This window comes from Manacus vitellinus, unplaced genomic scaffold (genome assembly GCF_001715985.3).
Source record: "Manacus vitellinus isolate BGI_N305 unplaced genomic scaffold, ASM171598v3 scaffold_52_pilon, whole genome shotgun sequence".
Lineage (NCBI taxonomy): Eukaryota > Metazoa > Chordata > Aves > Passeriformes > Pipridae > Manacus > Manacus vitellinus.
The window spans coordinates 1,165,647-1,189,353 of record NW_021940628.1 but is presented as its reverse complement, the minus strand read 5'-3'; the positions used below and the strand labels follow the sequence as shown (position 1 = coordinate 1,189,353).

Genomic DNA, 23,707 nt, shown 5'->3' with positions numbered 1-23,707 from the left:
CCAGCAGCCTGGGGCAGGCTCCTGGACAGATCATCTGCCTCATCATCTAGGAACACGACCGTATTTTGGCACTGCAGACTTGGGAGCTTGAAGAAATTCATATGAGAGTCCCTGCTGCCTTTTTTTCCAGAAAGCTCTGCACAGCATTTTCCACCATGCACTCCCCCCTTCCCCAGTGTTCCCCGTTTCAGGCATTTACACGTAGCCATTCCAATACCTCCCTGGTTTATGCAGCCCCACTTTGACAGCTCTTTGCTCCAGCTGGTCCTTTCACAGGCAGCAAGTCATGCCAAAAAAAAAAACCCAAACAAACACAACCTCAGCGACACAGAACCTCAGCCAGGTTACTAGAAATGATCTTACGACCCTCCCCACCCCACAACAGAAACATTTTCCTCTTCAGACAATCCCCACTCAAGCTCTTGGGACATCAGCCCCTGCAAAAATAATAAAGGTTTACAGTACAGTTGTGTTTATATTGTTACAGGCACTTAAACAGGATTCTTTGGTCCTTCAAAGGAATTTAGCCACTCGGGCTTCTGTTGGCAGAAACCACAAGTTTGCACACCCATAACACCTCCTGCACTAAAAAAAAAACACAACACAACAAAACAAAACAAAACACAACACAATTCAGATCCATTTCAGGGCAGTGCAGCTCTACCTTAGCGTAATTCTACAGTCTCCCCTCACACACCCCCACCCACCCCATTGCCTCCCAGAATCCCATAAGCGAGTCTTCCCATGAACGTCCGAGTCACCTCGTTTCTATAACACTGCACTTCCCATCACAGTGTACAGCAGACAGGTCTTGTCCCAACAACCCCGAGGAACAAGACACTCAAGCAGGAGTCCAGGAAGTTTCCTTTTGTTGCAGTTCTAGGAAGGTTGGTTGGTTTTTTTGTTTTTGTGGTGGTTTTTTTTTGGTTTTTTTTTTTGTTTTTGTTTTTGTATTTTTTTTTACCCTTCCCATCCCACCCTCCCGACCCGCCAAGGCAAGGAAATACCTTGGAGGACAGACCCTGACGTTTGTCCTGGCTCAGTTACAGGGAAGCCACGTTGGGTAGGACTGATTGCAAGGCAGGAAGGGCTGCACGTGGGTGACATAGTAGTTGAAGTTTATTTCACTGACATAAGGGGCTGGCTGGTAGTAGCAGGTAACGTTTGTGACGGTGGGGATGATGTTCTGCTCAGCCAGGACCCTCACAGCCAGCATGGCAATGAGGTTCAGGGTCTGCCTCCTCTCGTGTCCCATGAGGCAGACTGTGCTCTCATTGACCACCCTGTGGAGGGTCATTAAATAGTCATATCTGTTGCTCTCCATCCCAACAAAGTGGCTCTGGAGGTAACATTCCAGCTTCCTCAGCTGCTCACCGATGTCAGAGAAGTCTATGAAAAACCTGGAGCACATGTACCTCTGTAGTGCCTTCATATCCACTTCGGATTTGGGCTTAAACCCCCTCACCAGGAGGTTGCAGTACTTCAGGAGCCCCCCCCCTCGGATCTCCTCCGGGTTCCTGGTGGCGATGACCCTGTTCCGCAGGTGGTCCATGGCCTCCTCAAAGTCCCCATACATGCTCTCCCCGGTGACCGTGGGGTGGAAGTTCTCAGCCATGGGGTTCTCCGAGCACTCCCCGAACAGCAGGAGCGAGTCCAGGATGATCTGGAAGGAGTCCACGCTGAACTCGAACTGCCGCCGGAGAGAGTCCACGAATTTGAGCTCCACGTTCTTCCCGCTGTTGTTGGAGAGCGAGATGAGGCTCCAGCGGTCGGTCTCGTTGCACACCTTCACCAGCTTCTGCACGTAGGCCTCCTTCAGAGTCATGGGGGTGATCTTGTCCTTGTTGACGCCTTCGGGGAGGAAGTCAAGCAGGCAATCCATGACCACGTCTTTGACGAGCTGGAAAACATCTTCTGTCTTCAGGTCCACGCCGAAAATGAGGTCCAGGTCTTTGTACCCCAAGCCACTGTCTTGATGCAGAACGTGACTGGCTGCTGAGCCATTCAACCTGACATTATGGACCGTGATTCCTTTCTTCTCCAGGCGGCTACGGACAACCTGAGACACAAAGAGAGTCAGTGAGAGGCAAGTAGGAATTTTTTGGAGCAGCCTGGTGACAGCAGGATCCACTCCCTGGGCTTATATGGGTCACTCCAGTGCAAGACAGTGAAATAAAAAGCTAATCCATTAGAAATAGGTCACTTTGGAAAGCATCCCGAGTCCTGCCAGCAGCTAGGGGTGGCTCTCCTTTACTTATTCCCTGGCATTAGAGGGATCTGACTGCACATGATGAGCTGTTCTGCTTCCAGTGCAGTGTCTGCTCTCCCCTGCCTTCCCCACGCTGAAGGGGAGAGGTTCCCTGACCCCATTTTTTGGGGTGGTCCCTGCCCCCTTCATCCCCTCACAGTTCCAGCCAGCGAGCCAAGACCAGCCGACCCCAAAGTGACCCCAAACAGGGAGGCAGCAGCACAGCCTGCAGCAGTCCCAGTGGATTTAATCAGGGTGGCTCGCTCCTTTTAGCCATCCCCTTCGGCCTGTCAAGATTCATTAAAGGCAAATCAAGATGCCAGAACTGCTCAAAAGCCCCAGCCAGGCGTATGCAAGTTCATGTCCCAACTAGTAAGTGTATCCTAACAATTTCCAGTGTGTCAGAGCTTCGTGCTGAGCTTGGCATGCTATCAAGCACAAGAGGCAGCTTTCATCTTACGGGTGTTACTCCGGTGATTTTAATGCTGCCTGCTCAGTCCTGGCACACCCACCAGTCCCTCCAAAGCTTTGTTCATTTAGAGGGAAGCTGAATCACCTGCCTGATTACTTAACAAGCAGGAGGCTAAAATAACCCCCAAGACCATAAAATAAACTCTCTGGACACCAGCTTATAATTTGAGTTTAACTCAGCTCAAAGATCCCAGGAAGATTAAGTCCGCATCTTCCACCAGAAGCTCTTCCCACCTCTCATCCTGCTTTCATGTTCCTCTCCAGCCATTATCCATTTTCCTGGGACTCCCAGCTAACCAGCCTGAAGCGAGGCTATGGCTTGAAAGAGCCAAAGCCTGGGACACAAACGGACAAATTGTATCACCAAGAGCCAGTCCAACCAGGCCCTTCAGCTCTGCCCTAGTTTGAGAGGCCCCACAAATTCTGATTTTCGGCCTCCCAGAATCCCAATTTTAATTCAGAACTTTATCAGAAGGGGCAAACCCTCTTGCTGGTTGAGCACACAGTGCTGGGGGAGACCAGAGCGCTGCAGCTCCGGCCTCAGCAGCCGTAAAGCTGCCCCTCCACGAGTTTTGTTTAGAAAGAAGAACACACAAAAAGTGAAGAACTGCAGCGTGAAACCCTCACCGTGTCACAGACCCCTTGGTGACCCAGCTAAGGGCCGCCAGCAAGTTCTGCTGCCTCTGCAAAAAAAAAACCCCAAAACATCTCAGAACAACCTCATGGATGTTTTTGCACTTAGAGGTTGTTCAGGCTCACGATGCAGCTTCCCTGCTGGTGTTTCCCTTTTCTCCCTGACACGAGCCATCCCTGCTCAGGCTAGAAACATGCCTGGGCTCCTTGCCAGGCCCGTGGTGACAGTCACATGTCAGGCAACAGTTAACCAGGGAGCTATTCACCATCAGAAGTCTCAGGTCCCCACCAGCACATCCAATCCAGCCAGTGAAAGAAGTTGTTTTCCAAGGCAGATAGTTTGAAAAAAAATAAAATAAAATTAAGTTTACTCCTGGAAGAGACACAGGGTTAATCCCCCAAATTGAACAAACATCATGCAGGGGAGCTCCTGGTCTGCATCTGCTGCCAACTGGAGTCACTCACCCGGGGCACGGCTCCAGCACTACTCGTGGAGTTAAGAGTTTTGTGCTATTAGGCTTAGAGAGACAAGATGTAGGTCACAAAAGTGTTAGATGCGGAGCCAGGCCCAGTGCTTGGAGAAGATCTCATTCCAGATTAATTCCCTAACCCCAGAGAACATCTGCTTAACCCCTTTCCGAGCAAAGCTTGGGACCTGCAGTGTTTCAGACCCATAAGCTCCAGGCTTACTTGAGCTCCCCAGGTCTGTCCGTGTGAGATGTACTCAGAAAACAGGGGAAAAATGCAACTGCTTGAGTCAGCTTTGTCCCAAATCACCCCAGAAAGCTCCAACCCTGCAGAGCACCTTGCCATTCCCTGGGAGCTTCCACCTGGGAGCTCAGCTCCCCAGCTGCAGGCAGTGGGTTCAGGGATGCATTTTTTCCCCCAGAGGGTTGGATATTTCTAGGGTTAGGCAGCTGCTGACCTGCTTCCCAAAACAGCAGCTCACCTTCCGTGTGGTTGGGATAATTGACTCTGACAGCCAGGCAGGAGCAAATCCTGCTGCGTCCTGACCTGCCGCTTCCCACCTCCCACAACAACAACAACAGGATAAATAACTGCCTTTTGGGTTACTTGTTCCAGCTTAGTCAGCCCTAAACACAGGGTCTGCCAGCACGGCCGGGCACAATTACAGCCCTCAGTTATTCCATGTTTGAAGTTGCTACTGGCAACATCCTTTTCGGCAGCTCCGACACCGAATCGCCGCAGTTTTTGTGGAACCAGAGAGGAATAACTGGTGGAACATTTGATGCTGCCCAGTGCTGTGGTCTCGCCCGAGCCAAGGGCAGCGTCCTGCCTGCAAATCTCATCTGTCATTCAGCTTCAAGATCCAGCGGCCAAAATTTAGCGCTTCTGCCCCCGACAGATGCGGCAGGAACTCGAGGAATTTAAAACCAGCCGAGCCTTTCAAATGTCACCCTCCCATCTCCCAGGCTTAACTCGAACTATTTCTCAAGCAGCTGAGGCTCCGAAATCCCGGCGATTAGGTTATTGTGAAAGCCAGTTGGGTTTTAGCACCGTGAATAGGCTTTTTAATTAGAAGCCAACATGCCCGATTTTACATTTGATGAGTCATTACTGAGGAATGAAGTCGCCTCCCAAACATGAATATGCATCAGCTCATTCGAACTACATTGTTAGTTTAATATTAAACACGGTTATTACTTGATAGTTAAACTAACAGGAGCTCGTGAAGTCTCGGGCAGGCTCTGGAGGATACATCAGTGTCCCGAGAAATCAAAGGACACGGACATTTGATCCGGCATTTGAATTAATAAATGCCTCTTCCAACACAAGCCCAACATGTCCACCAGCACGAAGCCATTTCGTGGAAGCAGCTCCAAAAAAAAAAAAAAAAAAAAAAAGAAAAAAAAGCCACTTTTGCCTTGGCCACACACATTTCACAGCTCTTAGGGCACCAAATTAACTCGAAAAGAGGAGGAACAACACAAGATGGGAGGAAGCTGAGCATTTTAAAGGCATGCAAGTTTTCCAGGAGGGTCCTTCCAGCTTTAGACATCGCTGCAGTGCAATGAATTCCTGCCAGCCCTACCGAGACCCTCAGGGTCGGGAAGTGGGGCCAGTTGAGTGCACAGCACCCCCCGGATGATGGGGGCCGGTCCTCCCATGCAGCTTTTAACCCCTGTGGAGCATCCAGGCCAGGCTGGACAGAGCTTGGAGCAACCCGGTCTAGTGGAAGGTGTTGGAATAGGGGTAGGGGCTTGGAATGAGACGGTCTTCCCGAATCCCAGGCGTGCCAGAGGCCAAGCAGCGTCTTGACAACGCTCTGAGACACAGGGTGGGATTTCTGGGGTTTGTGCCGTGCAGAGCCGGGGGCTGGGATGGATGATCCCTGCGGGTCCCTTCCAGCGGAGAGTATTCAAGGTATTTAAGGTACTTTGCAACCCAAAGCGTTCTGCGATCCCCGCGCCAGGAGCTCTGCCCTGGGCCCGGCGGGGGGAGGCCGAGGCTGCCCGGGCGGGTTGGCTCGGGGCCCGACGGGGACGATTAATGTCGCCTCAGCACTTTTTATTTTCTCCCTGACCCCCGCTGGAACCGGGGCAGAGTCCAACGGGGCGACAGCGAGCGGCCCGTGTGTCCCCCCGCACCCCGCACCCCACAACCCGCCCGGACGGCCCCTCCGGCCCTCGGCGCTAACACCTTGGACCGATTGGTGCGGGGCCGCACGGACAGCGTTGGAAGTTGCCCGGCCGTGGATGGGCACTGCCTCCCCAGGATCTGGTCCAGCCGCTATCCACCTTTGCTCCCCCACGTCAGGGACGCTGAAGCGGCTCCCGCGCTCCTCTACCGAACCGCCCGGGCGGCCCCCGCCGGCACCGCCGACCACCTCCAGCATCTCTCGCAGACCGCCCCCCGTCCCCCCGAAAAACAAGAATCAACCGCGCCGAAAAAACGAGCCGCTCACCCGGAAACAGCCCGGAAACCGGCCGGAAGTGGCGGGCGGGAGTAGGGAAACGGGGGGGAAGTTTAAAATGACGGGAAAAAGTAAAAAGGAATCCCCGAGGAGGCGCCGGCGATGAGGGGCGGGGTGGGCGCGCATGGGCGCGGCGGGAGGCGCAGGTCGTGCCCGCAGGGACTCGCAGCGAACCGGCCCCGTCCGCCCCCCGCCCGCCACCGGCTCCGCCGAGCGCTGCCCCGCCCGCCCCCGCCGCACCTTATATAGGCCCGCCCGCGCCCCTTGGCCCGGCCCACCGCCAATCCCGGCCCGAGCGCGGGCACGCGGCGGGAGGAGAGCGGCCCGGCGCCCGGAAGCCAATTGGAGCGAGAGGGGAGGGGGAAAGGGGCAGGGGACGATGGAGGGGCGAGGCGAAGGCGGTTGGAGCTCCGCCCCTCCGGCGCGCGGAATCCCGGCGGCGATTCGGTCGGGGACGGGGCCGCGCGCTGAAGGGGACACCCCATTGGTGGCTTTGATCACCCATTGGTGGGCTTTGATTACCCCATGATGGGCTTTGATACCCCATTGGTGGGCTTTGATACCCCATTGATGGGCTTTGATACCCCATTGATGGGCTTTGATACCCCATTGATGGGCTTTGATACCCCATTGATGGGCTTTGATACCCCACTGATGGCCTTTCTTACTCCACCGATGCCTCTTTGATGCCTGTTTGATTCCCTTTGATACCCTTTGATTCCAATTCATGCCCATCGATGCCCCATTGATGCCTCACTGATGCCCCTTTGATGTCCCTTTTATGCCTTATTGATGTTCTTTGCTGTCCATTGCTCTTCATTGATGCCCAGTGATGCCCCAGTGATGCCTGACAGGCTGGTACCCCATTGATTCTCCATGGACTGATGCCCCATTGATGCCCCGTGATCTGATACCCCACTGATGCCCCACTGCTGTCCATGCCCTAGTGCCCTGCTGATGCCCCATGATCTGACACCCCATTAATACCCTGTGCCCCATTGAAGCCCTGAGATGTGGTGCCTCATTAATGCCATTGATGCCCCATGCTCTGGTACCCCATTGATTCTCCATGGACTGATGCCCCACAACCCATTGCCCCCAACTCCCCCAGGCCAACAGTGTCCCCAGGGAGCTCTGGCACCCAGGAGACACAGGGTCACACCGCGGGGTGACACCCCAGGGTGACAGAGCTCTCCCAGCCCCGGGAGCTCAACCCCAGCCCCTAAATCCCATCGCGTGGCCTCACTGCCAGTCAAGCCACCGCCTCCTCCCGGGACCAGACGTGTCCCCAGCCTCTGGCAGCCCATTTCCTTTCATCCCAACAATTCCCATCCCTTTAAAGAGCTCATTTCTCCGCAACATCTCCCCCTGCAGACATTCCCAGCAGGCGCCTCCCCGCCGAGCTGGTGCCCGATGCCCCGCGGACCCGTGGATGGATGGGCACGACTCCAGGCTCTGCATCTGCAGCTGCTGCTCCCTTTCCCCAGTTCCTGCTTGGAGCTGGGATCCATTCTTAAAAGCTACAAACCCCGTTGGAAGACGAGCCCAGTTTTATTTTTACATCCTCACAAGGTTTTATTGCGAGAGTTCCCCTGAAAACCCCCACCTGCCCACCCCGGGGCTTTGCAGAGCTCTTCCAAGCTGCAAAGTCTGTCAGTGAAGCCAAGGTCTCTCCCATATCCCAGGGGTTTGCTGCTGGAAGCTGGAGTTGGCAGCGGAAAGAGCAACTGAGTGCTGAGGGATCTGGGGGGAAATGGGGTGTTTAGGAGCATCCACAGATGAGGCTGGAGGGGAAAGGGGGCACCAGGTGTCCCAAGCACTGTCAAGTCCAAAATCCTCCCCATTCCCTGATGGAGAGTCTCAGCAGTCCCCATGGGGGCTGGAGTCCCCTCTGCTGGGGTCCCCACTTGGGATTCTCCTCCTGCTGAGGTGTTTTGCTCTCTGGCTTCCGCCTGTGTCATCCCATGACTCCCCCAGGCATCTCCATCGGGATTAAAAGCTGCTCCTGGTTGCTCTCCATGAGTCTCTGAACCGGGGCACAGGAGGAGGGGAGCCCTGCTGGAAAGTGATTTTTCCAAGGAACTTGATAAAATCAGGCAGCTGCCTCCAGTTGCAAAACCCTTTTTATTCTGCCAGCAGCAAAGCTGGATCGGGAAGGGTTTCCCAAGGTTCTGAGAAGGGCCAAATAGTGTTAGGGATCGGGGTCCATCCAGCTGGGGGGATCCAGCAGGATGAAGGGCTGACTGGGGGCTGAGCACCCCTCGGGTTTGGGGGACCCCACGGGCCACAACACCTCTTTGTCGTGGGGCAGGATGTACCATGGAGCTGATGGGATGGACAGGGCACTGCAGGTCCCTGGGGGACGAGCCATTGGCCTGGCAATGAGCTGGGACATCCACGGGCCGGGAGGGACGGGCTGCTGCCAGCTCCGGAGAAAACATCGGCCCATTAAAAAGAGCTGACGCGCTCCGGCCGGACTGGCTGAGCTGCTCGTTAACATCCATCACCAAACGATTATCCCAGAGAGCCGCCGGCAGCGAACCCAGCGCTGGGAATGGCACCCAGGCCGTTTCCTTCCAGCTCAGCAAGAGCCAGCCCGGGCTTTATTCGTTTGTTTTGTTGGCAATTAAGGAATAATCGTCGTCCCGGGGTGAAACGCGGGCGGATCCTGCCTCCCGGGTGGTGGCACGAGGGTGGCAAAGCCCCTTTGGGGATGTGAGGGTGGGACAGGGGCTGTGCAGGAAGACGGGGGCTCGGGGTGCCACGGTCCCATTCGTCCCACGGATCTGGGGTCGGCAGCATCCCAGTGCTGCCCGGGGGACACCGGGAAGTCATCTGGGGTGGAGCCGGAACGTGCCCCGGCGTGTGCACGGGGAGGAGCAGGGGTCTTCCTGAATTCCAAGCATTTCCAGGGGTACGGAAAGGGGCAGAGGCTGCCAGGAGGGCGGGTGGGGACAAAGGTGGAACATCCCCACCTGAGCTGAGCCCCGCGGGGCGTTGGGAACCTTTGGCAGCCCCGTGTGGCGTGGCGGGCTGGTCAGTGGGGGAACTGTGGGGAAAAGGGGTGGAAGCGCCGGGGGAGCGGGGCAGGGGGTGAAAGCCCAGCCTGGAGGTGAAGAGACCTCAGGGACGCCCTGAGCCGCGTGGGACCGGCTCCGTCCCACTCGGCATTGCGCAGGGTGTGTGCCAACTCCCTGAGCGCGCAGGAGGGACCAAGCCCTTCTCCCGGAGCCACCAACGTCACCCGGTGTCGCCCCGGGGGAGCAGCAGTGCTCTGTGTCGGGGTGGGGCATTCCTCCCGCCCCGCTCCCACGGCAGCCGCCCTGGCACCGCTCACGTCAGCCGTGTCCCGGGCTGTCCCCGGGAACACGCGGGCTGTCCCCAAGCCCACGGCGGCTCTCACCGGGCACGCACGGGCTGTCCTGTGCAGGGCTGCCCCGTGCACACGCACAGCTGTCCCCGTGGACACGCAGCTGTCCCCACGGCGGCACAAACTGTCCCCGTGCAGACACGAGCTGTCCCCGCACACACAAACTGTCCCCATGCACGCACACAGCTGTCCCCACGCAGATGCCAGCTGTCCCCAGGCAGGCACCAGCCGTCCCTATGCATTTCCCTGCCATCCCCATGCACGCACTTGCCACCATCTCCACACAAACGCCCGCTGTCCCATGCACACCTGCTGCTGTCCCCACACGCTTGTCACCGTCCCCACGCCCACACTGCCATCCCCACTCACGCCGGGCTCCACGTGCCCGCTGTGGGTTTAGGAGGTGGAACCCTCCTCTGTGGCCGTGTCCAGCCCCTCCCTGGGCAAACACAGCTCCTGGACACCTCCCAGTCACTCGGGTTCACTGTCCAGTTCCTCTCGCTCCCGCACAGCCCATCCCAGAGGTGCCACTGCTGCTCGCTGTCCCCAGACCCTCACTGATGGGGCATCCATGTCCCTGGGGCTGTGCCACCAGCTGCTGTGGTGGCCCTGAGTGGCCACAGTTGCCCAGAGAGGTGGTTTTCCCATGCTGGCCATGGCAGGGTTGGATTTGGCACAGGTGCACAGTGAGCACTTGTGTTCACTGCATGGCATGAGGGGGGTCACTCTCTGCCGTCACTCTCTGCTCTCAGCCCGGGGTCCCCCCGTGTCACCATCCAGGACCCCCAGACTCGGCCCCATCCCCGGCTGCCTCCTGGAATGGATGATGAGTGATGCCTCCGGGATGCCCTCGCCCTGGAGAGGGGCCACCAGGGAGGCCCCGAGATGAAAGGGAGCACAGGGTGTTATTACTGCAGGTGACACAGAGCTGGGGAATGGCTCCTGTCACCTCCCCTGGCTGCTGCAAAATGCTGCCCGGGGAGTGTGGGGGGGACATGGCACCCCCGGGGCTCAGGGACAAGGACACAGCAACGACATGGAGCACCAACCTGGCCCCACAGTGGGCAGGGACTGAGATGCCCTCTTGCAGCTTCCCTGGGGTGTCACCAGCTGGGGAGGTCTCCATCCCCTGGCAGCATGAACAGTGACCTGTGTGTCCCCAGGCTCAGTGGCTTCCCGGTGACACCACACGCTGTTTTTCTTGGCATGATTTGTGCCTTTAAAGCCGTGGCAGGGGATGACCCATCTCAGTGCCACTAATTTGAGCCTGGCAGAGAGCGCAGCCACTCCCTTCTCTTTGGGTTCTTGGGCCCCGGGTGGCACCTGAGCACAGCTGAGGGTGGTGGCAGCTCCAGGACACCTTGTGCCATCGCTGTGCTGGCCTCTCCTCCTGGGAAATTTGGGGAGCCAGCCAGGAGCTCTGCCTTGTTGGGCTGCTCAGCCTGGAGCCAGTGATTTGAGGAGTGATTTCATGGCCTTTCCCAAGTCCTCTTGGTCCTCGCTGAGGCTGTGGGAATGTTCGCTCTCCTCCTGCCACCCACTGCCCCCCAGGCTTCATGTCAGACCACAGAGGGAAACAACAGAGTCCATCTCCTGGCTGGGGCAGTTTCCTGCAGCTCTTTAACCCCCATGGATGGGGGTTATGGGGAAGGGGGATAAACACCCTGGCACGTGTGTGTGTGTGTGTGTGTGACAAGGTCGTCCCGCTCAGGAACTCCCTGTTCAGGAAGAACTTGATGTGTCCTTGGTGCCACCACCATGGCCCAAATACACTTTGGGAGGGAAAGGGGGGATACAGGGCTGGAGGGAGCCATATGTAGGGAAAAGGCATCACCACCAGGACTGTGGATAGGGCTGGGGGGACACACCAGGGCCCATCCACCCCTGGCCTCGGCACTTCGTGTGCTTTGGCAGTTGCTCAGCGGTGACAGCCCATCCCTGGGGGGGGGATCATTAGTCCTCCCTCATTAAAAAAAGTTACTCACCCTTTAAGACAGAAACAAGAATATCCTGGAAATGCCTGGGTTTGGGGAGCTCTCACATTAAAGCTATGACTGGAGCCAAGAGGACGGCTGCACGTGACGCTCACTGGCACGTGGGCAGGTGAGATTCCCGGGCACTGCCCGGGGCTGCCATGCTCCTGCTGCTCCCTCCGTGCCCTGGGCTGTATCCAGCACCTCTAGTTCTCCTACCCCTTGAGCTGGGATGGCAAAACCGCTGCTTTCCTCCAGCAAGGACAGAGCCATGGCCTGGCTGTGCCTGTTCCTGCCAAACCCTCCCGCTTTGGCACTGCTGCCCCCAGGGATGAGCCACCCTGATCCTTGTGTGGGGTGCAAGGATGGCACTCACCAAACTGGCACCTCCATGGGGCATATGTCATTGCCCACCCCGTGGGCCCCATGGCATCACCTGCCCCATGGCATTGCCCATCCCATGGGCCCAACAGCATCACCCACCTCATGGGCCCCATGGCATTGTCTGTCCCCTGTCATTGCCTGCCCCATGGGCCCCACAGCATCACCTGCCCCACGGCATCCCCTGTCCCACATCCCTGGCCACCTCATCCCGCCCAGACCCCCCTCGGCAAGGAGGGAACCCCTGGGGCAGGGTGACCTGGCCAAATCCCAGCCCGGGGCCACGGGGGACCCTGGGGTTCAGGTATTTTAAGCAGGTGAGCAAGGCCGGCGCTGACGCGCTGCTGGAGGGCGGGGGCTGAGTCACGGCCGCCTGGTGGCTCAGGGCTTTAATTTGCAGCCATGAAACACATTCCCATTGCAGTTGCCCCAGGGCGAGGGGCTCCGGTTGCCCCGGGCTCTGGGAGGGGTCTTGGTGGGGAGGGGGGAGAAGGTGCAAGCCCTGCTGGAGCTGGGGAGGAGGATCCTGGGGGATTTTTGGGTTGCCCTCACCCAGGCAACCCAGGCAGCCTTGAGCCTCTTCCCTCTCTGCAAACGCTCCTCTCTGAGAGCTCAGCTCCAACTCCTGGGGAAATCCAGGAAAAAAATCATAGGGCTCAGATGTCCTCGAGCCCCCTTCCCTAGGGATGGAACCTTTAGCCCCCCCAAAAACCCTGCTGCAGTGCCAGGACAAGGCAGCTGCTGCCCCTTCCTGCCTGGGGACAACATCCTGAGCTTGGGGTGGGCAGAGCTGTGCTGGCACATCTAGCCGGCACCCCAGGGCTATGCCAGGGTGATCCATCCCCCTCCAAAAGCACCTTCATCCTGTGAGACCACCAGCCCTTTCCCTCCCAACACACCCTTACATCGGTGTGGCTCTGGGAGGGATGTGGGAGCCCAGGATCTGTCAAGCCTCCATCTTTGCCAAAACTGGGAATGGTTTAAAAAGCCCCCCCTGGGATGAGGTTCCAGTTCTCTCCCACAGCAGGAGGGTGAGGGGCAAACCCTCCATCCCAGCACTGGGGATGAAGCCTCACACCCACCTTGTTCCTCTGGGGCAGCCGGGACCGTGTGGCAGAGGGTAGGAGCCCGAACAGCTGGAAAATACCCCCACTAAAAATTAACATTAATTTATTAGAATATTTATGATAAAAACCAAGAATCTCTCTTTACATGTGGGTTTGGTTTTTTCCTTTTTTTTTTCCTTTTTTTTTTTTTTTTTCCTTTTTATACAAGAGAATTTCCATTGCTTTTTGTTGTTGTTTTGTAATTTTTTTCCCCCTCCTGGAGGCAGAGCAGGGCAGCAGGCAGGCGCAGGCAGCGACGTGGGTGCTCACCCCGGCACACTCCGGACCCCCAGGGGTCCCAGTGGGATGTGGAGCGGGGTGGGCACGGGGGGCAGGTGCCCACCAAGGCAGCGGGGCAGAGGCGACGCGTGGCAAGGCACGGCACGGGGAGGGGGGAAGCGGCTGGGGGGGCTCCCCAGGGAGGGGAGGCACATGGCATCCACGTGGTGGGAGCTGGGTGGCACGTGGGGGACGAGGTGATGTGCTCAGACAGGATGCAGGACACCCCTGGGCCCGGGGAGGGCTGTAAATCACCAAAACACTCGGTGATCCCTCCAGCCAAGCTTTGGGGGAAAGACGGGTCCTTCCAAACCCAGGACCCCTGGCACCCACTGACATCCCCCTCCTGCCAACTTCCCAACGTGTCCCCATGCTGTTCCTCAGCTCTCCCCCAGCTCCTCTTGGTTGCAGGAGAGATAAATAATCCCCCCCAAGTAGGAGATGCTCCCCTGGCACACCCCAGACCCCGTCTTTGGTTAAGGAGCAGCCGCTGCCGCGCTGGCACAGGGCGAGGGGCCAAGGCTGGTGGAGAGTCCCCACGGGGACAGGTGACAGTGGTTCCAGGAGGGATGGAGAGGCTGCTCAACGAAAGGGGATCCTGGCTCCCCCCTTGCATGGCTCTAAGATATTTATTTGACAAGACCTGGCATGAAATGTGGGGCCAGGGGGGAGGATCCTGGGTACAGCTGGCCCTGGGGGGGAAGTGGCCAGGGCAGGGAGCAGAGGCACCATCCCGAGGTCCCTGGGAGGGTCCTGGGGGGAGTGTGTGTATGCCAGCCCCACACAGAGCCTGGCTCCTGTTGTCCCATCCCTCTGCTCCAGAGCAAGGCAAGGGGGCAGATAAAGCACAACTGGGGAGAGGGAAAGCTGTGCCATGGGGGAGCTGTTATGGACACCCCTGGTCAGAGCCCCCTGTGCCGGCCGCAGCCCCCCCAGGGAGCCACTCGCAGGCCCTGAGTGGGTGGGCACCTCTAGGAGAGCCCCGTGGGGGCTGTGAGGCACCTGCAAATCCCAGTAAATCGTCCGTCACCCCCAGGCCACGGCGCCCGAGGAGCCCGGGGCATCCCGGGGCTCCTTCCCTGCTCATCGGGGCCAGCCCAGGGCAGAGCTGTCCTGGCAATTCCCAGTCCATCCAGGACAGTCTCCCCTTCCCAAACCTGGTGTGTAGTGACAGGAAACCAAAAAAAGGAGAGCAAAGAACGAACGAATGAAGAGAGAGAGTAACGATAACGAGGCTTCGTGCCAGCAGCTACTGCCCCTTGGGGATGAAGGGCTCCCCCTCCTCCGGCTCCGGCCGGGGCCCCGGGTCGCTCAGGCACCGCAGCATCCGCTGGTTGCTGGGGCTGTCGCCGGTCCCCGGGGTGAAGACATCGTCAGTCCCCGGGGAGGAGGGCTCCTTCACCCGCATCACCAGCCCCTCCTCATCCTCCTCGGGCGAGGGCGGGAGGCCGCTGCAGCCCTTGGGCTCCTCGTTCATCAGGTCCACGGACTCGGGGGACTGCGGCGAGGCCGGGTCGATGGTGATGATGGGCAGGTTCTCCGAGTCCGCCTTGGGTTCGTAGGCCAGCGGGTCTGGCGGGGCAGAGAGGGGTCAGGAAGGGAAGGGGGGGTCTCAGGGACACCCAGGTGATGCACCCCAGATATTATGGCTGGGGTGTTTGGGGCTGGAGGGCCTGGGTTGTCTCTCTGCTTTCCAATTCTGCTGTGTAATTCCTTTCCCCGATTTCCACATCCCGTCTGGAGCCGCCGACAGCCCGGCTCCATTTGGAAGGACAAAGCTGCCCTCTGCTGATGGACCGCAGACTCTGCAGCCCTGTCACACCCCGTCACACTGTCACCGTGTCACCAGAGCAGGAAGAGACACGCAGGACAGGAGGAACTGAGGATTGCAAAGCACGTGCGTGACAGAGGAGCTGGGAGTCCAGACCAACAGGTCTTGGGGCTGAGCGCTCCTGGTCTCCTCCCCTGGGGAGGGCAGGGAAAGGCATGGACACAGACATGGCTGCATGGATGGAGTAATCTGAGCTCTGGAGAGACCGGCCAACCCCACTTGCCAGTGGGAATTGTGCTGAGAAGCAAACTAGGTGCTTCTGCTCAGAACAGCAAACCCCTGGGGCTTGGCTGGATGGGTGTGGGATGGGGATGGTCGGGGCTGGAGAGCCACAGGGAGCCGAGGAGGTGCAGGACAGCACACCCTCCGAGTGTTTTGGGTGCCAGCAGTGACACTCCTGCCACAGCTCCATCCCACCTACCTGAGCCTATGCGAGCCCGGGACATGGTGGGCGAATCCAGCCTGTGAGCCGGCACCGTCAGGTAGTTGTTCATCTGGAATGGGAGCACAGGCACTGTCTCAGGGGAATGGCCAAGGTACATGGGGAAGGGGAGGCAGGGAACTGACCCCAGGCTGCAGGGATGAGCAAGGAGCAGCAGTGGGATGCACAGCACATGTGCACATCCTCCCAGCCACGCTGCAGGGAATTGCTCAGAGCCTGGGGCAATCAGAGACCCCCAAGGTTTGGGGTCGCCCACTGTCATCTGAACCTCAGCTCCCTCCCTGTGCTGGACACTCATGTGTTTCCCAGGCTGGGAAGCCACCCTGTCTTCCCCATCCTCCCCAGCCTGTGGCAGCATCCCAGTTCCAGCATTGCCCTGACACCTTCTGTTCCAGCTGCCGGGCCTTCTGCCTCCGCAGGAGCATCTGGTTCCAGGCCTCCTCGTAGGGGTCGGCCACGAGCGTGTGCCGGTTGTAGGATCGCAACTGGGAAGAGACCCCAAGGAAAGGAGGCGTTAAAATCCCACACGGAAAGGGAAGGAAGGTCACAGCCCTGTTTTCCCTGGAGATTGATGAAACAGCCACCAGTGGGCAGAGCAGCTCCAGGCAAGCTGGTGGCTCATCTCTTGTGTGCCACTGTGGGATGCCTGATCCTGACCCACCTTGGCCCAGTGAGGGTTTAAAGGCTGGGCTCACCCCTTGACCAAGCCATCCTTCCCCTCAGATTATCCGAGTGCCATCTCAGGAGGAAAAGCCTCCTGGGGATGGAGAGCCAGGCCAGGAACACAAAGGGCAGCAGGGTAGGGACAGTGGGAGTGAAGGGCCCAGCTGAGGGCTTCTGGTGGGCAGTGGTCCTGGCCACCCCCAGCGAGGCAAAGGGGACACACACAGTGCCAGGGGACACCTCACCCTCTGCCTGGTTTTCTGCAGGTTGTTGCGGAGGATTTTCCGGATCTCCTCCTCCTTGTCCTTGGACAGGGCCGGAAGGATGCGCTCCACAGGGAGGGACTTGGGGTTGATATTCCTGCGTGGACAGACAGGATTCAGAGCGACACCACAATGGCCACGCAGGACCCAAGGGCTGCTTGCCCTGTGGCCACTAGCAGGGAGCACTCAGGGTCCCATGGGAGGTGCCAGGGCTGGGAACTCACTGGATGGAGACGGTGGAGACAGCAGAGGGGATCTTGCCTATGCCCCCACTCTCCACCAGCTCGATGGCCTGCTTCATCTCCATCTTGTGGTAGAAGGCGATGAGCTGGGGCTCCTTGGAGCGCTCCCCTGCGATCAGGCACTTCTTCACATACTTCTTGTTGAAGCGGTTCAGCCTTCCCGAGGACACGGGGAAAGAAGGAGCAGCAACATGTCAGACCTCCCCCTGCCCTGCCACCCACTCCCTGCTCCCCATCCCTGGCCCAGGATAGCCCGTTCAGCGGTGGGCTCAGTTCCCACCAGCACAGGTTAGGCCAAGCTTCTCTGAATCCCTCCTGAGCCACACAGACTCCAAAACACCCAGAAGCTGCTCACACCCACTATGGACAGTCCTGAGCTCCTGCAGGGACCAGCCACCAGCAGCTCCCACCCTGCTGTGGTGAGGGGGTACAGCCCTGCAGCCCCGCTTGGACCCAACCCAGGGCCATAATTCACCGCAGGGAGAGTGTGTGTGAATGTTACAGCCTAGGGAAAAACCCAGTACGGGGCTGAGAAACCTTCTGGGTGGTGATTCAAACCCTTCCCCAGCCACCAAACCCCCGCACTCACTTGTCCTTCCAGTGGTGATGCCCGTAGTGACCACAGATATCCTCAATCCCCGTCAGAAGGTGATCCAAGAACTGGAAGAGACACTCCAAGGCATCAGCAGCTCAGAGGGCTGTTGCCCACCCTCTCCCCACCCCAACACCCAGGCTGACACAGAGGGCACTCAGGGGGTGCAAAATCAGGGCTGTGGGTCCAGGATGGGCCTTGGGAGGGCAGGACAGACCTACACAACCAGGCTGCGGCTCTACCAGGCACAGGGGAGAGCTGGGTCGGAGCGGGCACTGGACGACACAGACGGGAGAGAGCCCTCGCTCTGTCCCCCCTTACCTTGGGCACTGATTTAGGGGCAGGTCCTGCTCTGTGAACCTGCCTGGTTACAGCGGTGGAGGTGGCAGAAGCAGAGAGAGCAGAGGGCTAAGGCGGCGACGAGAAGCGCGCGGGGAGGGCCGGCCGGAGCAGCGCGTTACCTGCGTGTGGATCTCTTCGTTGATGGAGCGTTTTGTCTCTTGCTTCTTCTTCACGGCCAGCAGATCCACCAAGGGCCGGATGGTCATGCCCTAGGGCAGGGGGAGAGGGGGTTAGATCTCTCCCCAAGGCACACTGGTGGGAGCAGGGGGGGGTTCAGCACAGCCAAGTCGCTGTTGGTGTCACCAGGGAACCTCAAGAGCTTTTGGGGGGACAGTGACAGGGTCAGGGAGGGAGGGTGGGGTTGTGCTCCTCACTCTCCACACACACACACAGAGCCATTAAATAACCCCTTTCCCTCTGAAACCACAACCTGAGCCCCACCAACCTGCACAAAAACTGTGAAGAAGATGACGGTGATGATGGCTGTGAGGAACATGTCCCTCATGCCGAAGTGTTTGTAGTCCAGGAGGTACCCGAGGGAGAAGGCGATGGCTCCCCGCAGGCCCCCGTAGGCGATGATGAACTGGTCCTTCGGCGTCAGCTTCACAATTCGGAACTTGTTGATGAACCAGGTGAGGACCAGGACACCTGGGGGAGCAGGGCAGGGTCTTGTGTGACCACATGGTGAAGGATCCCCTCCAGACCCAAAGAGACCTCCTGGCAGTCCAGCCTGCAGTGCAGTGTCACCCTCCCCAGGGTTGTGGGTGTGGGTGGGTGCTGTCCTGCTGCTCATCCCAACATCCCTCACTAGCTCCAATCCCACACCTGGGACAAACATGGCCTTTACCCCACCTCCCAAAGCCAACCACCTGCAGGGGTGGTGCCCATGGTGGAGCGGTGCCACCCAGTCAACTCCAGTCTCCCCAGCAAGGCAAACCTGGGCAGCAGGGTCCTGAGAGTTGCCCATGACCCAACACCAGGGTGGCCACTCAAGGCCACATTGGACTGGAGCAACCTGGTCTAGTGGAAGGTGTCCCTGCCCATGGCAGGGGGGGGAACTAGATGGTGTTTAGGTCCCTTCCAACCCAAACCACTCCATGATTCTGTGACCATCCCCAAGGACTTTGCCACCACACTGACACCTCACCTAACACCCTGGCGATGAGGCAGAAGAGCAGCGTGCTGATGACGAAGGTCCAGTTCCAGTAGTGGTGACCAGCCACGGTGGAGACACCCAGGAAGATGAAGATGAGGGTCTCGCTCACGCTGCTCCACATCTTGAGGAAATACTTGATGGTGGTGTGGGACTTGTGGGAGATGTTGGCTTCCACATAGGGCCTCATGACCACGCCGGAGGCGATGAGCCTGGGGGCAAGGTTGGGACACTCAGCAGTCATGGGGACATGGGGACAGCGCCAAACCCTGGCCCTGCAGCAGTGTTTTGGGGGACAGCCCCAAACCCTGGCCCTGCAGCAGCATTTTGTGCTCTTGCACCAAAACACAGAGCAGGACAAAGCTTGTGAGGCACCAGCAATTATTCAAGGCCTCTAGAGAAGGCAACAGGAGGTTTATCCTTCCCCCTGGCAGGGCAGGAGTGAGCATTGGAGCCAGGCCCTGCCTGCTCCTGTGTACCCAGGAGAATGGGAAACGGGCTGCCAGCACCCTGGGATCTGTGGAACAACTCAAGAGTCACTTTCCTCATCTGCCTCCCTGCTTATACCACCCCAAACACACCTCTGGCCCTCACTGGGCAGTTACTAGCCATGCTGGGTCGGTGGTTACACCACAGTAAATCCTCCAAACGGTCCTGGGGACAGGAGGGCGTCTCATCCCCCCCCATTCCCAACTCACGCCATGATGCCGGAGAGGTGGAAGAGCTCTGCAGAGAGATAGGCCATGTAGCTGTAGAGGAAGACGAAGAGGGGCTCGATGACTCGGATGTGGGAGGTGAAGCGGGACGTGAAGGCGGCGATCACCCCGTAAATGACGCCCACCAAGACACCGCCCAGCGACACCACGAAGAAGCTGAGGAAGCCGAGGATGATGTCGAGGATGGTCACCTGCTCGAAGTTGGCAAACTCCTCAAAGAGGTGGTAGAGGACCTGGGAGGGAGAAAGGAGAGGGGTTCAAACTGTCCTGCTGGCAAAAGACAACCCCACCTCGGAGGAGACCTGCACGGGGACCTTCCCTGGGAGCCAGGCAGGGCCCCAGTGTGGCACACCTGAGCTGAGGTGTGTCAGTGCTTGGTGACCCCAGGCTGGGTCCTGTGCTTGACCAAGCCTCATGCCAAAAAAGGCTGGTGGTGCTTTGCTACACAGACCCATAGGGACCAACCAGCTCCTCATCCCCTGTGGCTCAGAGGGACACTGGGCCATCAGAGATGTATCTGGGACAGCTCTGCTCTCCAACTGTCCCAGGAAGGGCTTTGGTCATGGTCTGAAACAGCCAGAGACTGTTCCTGTTTCCCAATGGAAAGGTCAGGACAGATCCAGGCTGGGAGACCCTTGACAGATGCACAGAGAGAAAAGCCACCATCTGCTCTGCTCAGCCGGAGAGGAGCCCAAACCCTTGAGACAGCTTTGGAACTGAGGGAAACCTCACAGGAGGAGCCCACCCCGGGCTGCATCACCTTCTCCCACCTCCAGACACTGGAGAGATGTTAAGGCAGCATGTCAGGATGGGAAAAGGGATTTAGGGCATCCTGCAGGAACAGCAGCACTTGCAAGCAGGCAGAGGGCGAGGTGCCAGCTCCTGCCTGCCAGGGCTGGGCCCTGGGACATGGGCAGGGACAGATGTGGCAGCAGAAGGCAAAAGAATTCCCCAGGGATGGGAGCAGGGACACAGATCCTGCAGGCAGCCCCTCTGGTCAAAAATGGGGGAGTAGTGCCTGGGAGGAGCCCTGTGGTGGGTCAGCATGTTCCTCGTCACCAGGAACCTCGTCAGCAGCACAGCAGCACGCTGAGCAGCCAGCTCCGAAACGGACAGCTGGGACATGGGAGAGGAGCCAGGAAAAAGCAGTGGGTTAGAAGTAAATTTAGAGGTCAGCTCTGCAGAGAGGAGGAGGCCACACTGATGGCTGAGCCAGCACCTGGACACTGACGTCCTTTGGAAATGGAGCAGGCCTGGCTCCACCTCCCAAAGGTCCCTGCAAAGCTGCTGCTCAAAATGGGGCCGAGGGTGGTCTGGTGGGATGCCAGCCTGGCTGCAGCCCCCCAGCTCCCCTCTTGCCATGGCTGGTGATGTCCTGCCCTCCCACCTCCTCATGGCTGCATCTGGAGGACAGCAAGGGTGACCACATGAGAGGAGACAGAGGGAGCAGCAGCTACATGGCCATGCTGCCTGACCCAGCACCAGCCCCTCTTGCTTTCTCTGGCAGGACAGGCATGGGCACGGCAGCAATTCCACCCTGGAGAGCTGATTCCCAGCAAACCAAGGCACCAGGCACAGTCCCCGCTCTTCACCAAGAGGCAGCAGCTGGCTGGACACGTGCCCTTGGCCTCCCCAAACCATCAAGCAAACTGCTTCACCCTAACTCACCTCCGCAGTGTTTTAAGCCGCTATATTTAGCTTCGAGCTGGACAAGGTTCGGAGCGTTCGGAGCTGCTGCAGCTGAGCAGCTTGGAATGGCCCTGACATGAGCTGCCAGTCCCGGTGTCCTGGTGCCACCACCCCGAGATGCTCCCCCAAACCCAGCCCCATCCCCTTGGCCGAGCCCCTCCGCGCACTCACCACCGTGACGGCGTCGTTGAGCAGGGACTCCCCGAAGACCAGGATGTGGAGCAGCTCGTTGATGTGGATCTCCTCAAACACGGCCAGCACGGCCACAGGGTCCACGGCAGAGATGATGCTGCCAAAAAGCAGGTTGGCCAGGAGGCCGATGTGGTTGAGGCCGGGGCCACCCAGCTGGCACACAGCGTACATCAGCCCCCCCAGGAAGAAGGCGTTCCAGAGCGTCCCCACCACGGCGAAGATGAGGATGGTGCCCAGGTTCTCGGTGAACTGGCGCAAGGGGAGGAAGTAGCCGGCGTCCAGGATGATGGGTGGGAGGAGGAAGAGGAAGAAGATGTCCGACTTGAGGATGGGGGGCTTCTCGCCCACCCCTTTGATGAGCCCCCCGACCAGAAGGCCCACCACGATGAGCAGGCAGCTCTCGGGAACGATGCTGGACACTGAAGGGATCACGTGGAAGCCTGGAGAGGAGGAGGAGAGAGGAGGAGGACACGTTGGCTGTACAAATGGAAGGTGTTGTCTGCAGGAGGACACCCCTGCTGGGGTCAGGGAGCAGTTCCCAGCCCTCCCTGCACTCTTCAGCATCCACTATCTTTGTGTGCCTCAGTTTCCTCTCCTGTCCCAAGAGGAAAACCTTGACACTCTGTCAAGTGGAAACCAGACCCACACACCCTGACACTGCTGATCTCAAGCCGGAACATAACAGTAAATCCCAGTTCAACAGCCACCCTTGGGACACCCCAGGGTCTCTCTGCAGACCCCCAGGCCCACGACAGCCGCCTGTGGCACAGACAGTTCTCCCCACACAAGCTGTTGCTGGCTCCAGCTCTTCCCATTGCAGCTAATCCCGAGCACACGTAGGCACTGGCATTTCCCTCCTGTCAGACAGCACCCTGCCCACCCAGTGCCATTATTCCTGGCATACCAGTGCTGGCAGCAGCACACTGCCCATCCCTGGTGATCCCTGATGCAGGGGACAGGTTGGTGCCCGGTGGGTTTCAGGATGCAATTCACCTTCCTGCAGCTTCAGGGGCCAGCAGGGAGGTTTCACATGCCTGGTTGCAGCAGGGACAGGATGAATCCTTGAGGTGCAAGGTAACAGGGAACATGTTTTCCCCTTTTCTAATCACAGCATGACCCCAAATGCTGGTCTCTGAGCCAGCCATGACCTGCTGGGATGATATTCCCCCACCAAACACCCCCCCAGCCAGGCATCTGGCCAACACACCAATACCCACAGAAGGATTTTGGGTTCCCTGGATCTTCTCCCAGGCTTTATAATTATTATTTTGAAGCGAGGCATATTTGTTCCCTGGCAAGGGAAGCAGCTTAAAATAAGGAACCCTGCCTTGGCATCCCGTGTTCCTCCGTTCCTTCCGGCCGGGCGGCTGTGCCATCTGCACATCGTTTCACAACACATTAAATCCCATCCCATAACGAGTCACGATCCCGCTGACGATCCAGAGCCCCCCCCCGGGCCCCCTCCCTGAGCCTGCAGGGACCACATCTGTGCCACGGTGCCGGCTCATCCCTCCTCCACCTGCGCAGCCGACGGGGGGAAGGCGCCGCATCAATCCGGCTCCGATGGGAAAAGGTGTCACTTCCACAATCCCTCCCTAAGGACGGGCAGTGAATCAGCTCCCAGCCACAGGTACGGGGGCAGGATTAGATCCCAGACTGCCACCTGAGCTGCAGGCACAGGGTGGGTGAGCCCAGAGGATTCATCACGCCCGAGGCTCCGTGCAGGTCCGGCCGCACCATTCCGGCTGCTCCAACGGGTCCCTGGTGCCGGAGCGATGTGGGAGGGAGCCTGGTTTCTACCTTGGCTTTGCCACAGCAGCACCAGCAAATGCTCAGTGGCTTCAGGTTCAGGTATGAGGGGAGGCCAGGAGGAGATGGGAACATCCAGACTTTCTCCCAGAGCTCTCCCAAAATCCAGCCACCCGCGTTCAGGGACTTCTCAGCCTGGATGCAGCTCCTGATTCACCCTCACAGGGTTTTCCTCTGTCTCGGATCCCCTGGAGCCCACACAAGCACTGAGCACCCCAAGGCAGCCCTGGCAGGGTGCTCCCCATGGGAGAGGAGGCAATAATCCCTTCTCCATGCACAGCTCATGCAAACACCAGGAACAACCAACCTTCCAGCATGCCAGGCAATTGCTGGCTGGAATAAGGCTCAAAGCCACACAAGCAGTGAGAAGCCCACAG

The 23,707-nt window shown here is 58.6% G+C and overlaps 2 protein-coding genes across 2 annotated transcripts; both read right to left on the bottom strand.

The window, feature by feature from the left end:
- Positions 1–964: 964 nt before the first annotated feature.
- TENT5B (terminal nucleotidyltransferase 5B) lies at positions 965–3,636 on the bottom strand. Its single transcript, XM_018081368.2, has 2 exons — positions 3,619–3,636; positions 965–2,059 (listed from the first exon to the last, which is right to left on the bottom strand). Exons 1-2 carry the CDS (start codon positions 3,619–3,621, stop codon positions 1,040–1,042), a joined length of 1,023 nt encoding a protein of 340 aa, XP_017936857.1. The 5' UTR covers positions 3,622–3,636; the 3' UTR covers positions 965–1,039.
- A 9,656-nt stretch (positions 3,637–13,292) lies between these two features.
- SLC9A1 (solute carrier family 9 member A1) lies at positions 13,293–23,071 on the bottom strand. The gene is made up of 12 exons (XM_018081193.2): positions 23,041–23,071; positions 21,501–21,961; positions 19,623–19,873; positions 18,919–19,136; positions 18,217–18,419; positions 17,891–17,980; positions 17,427–17,497; positions 16,820–16,993; positions 16,578–16,692; positions 16,053–16,154; positions 15,649–15,721; positions 13,293–14,968 (listed from the first exon to the last, which is right to left on the bottom strand). Exons 1-12 carry the CDS (start codon positions 23,069–23,071, stop codon positions 14,646–14,648), a joined length of 2,112 nt encoding a protein of 703 aa, XP_017936682.1. The 3' UTR covers positions 13,293–14,645.
- Between the last annotated feature and the right edge of the window lie 636 nt (positions 23,072–23,707).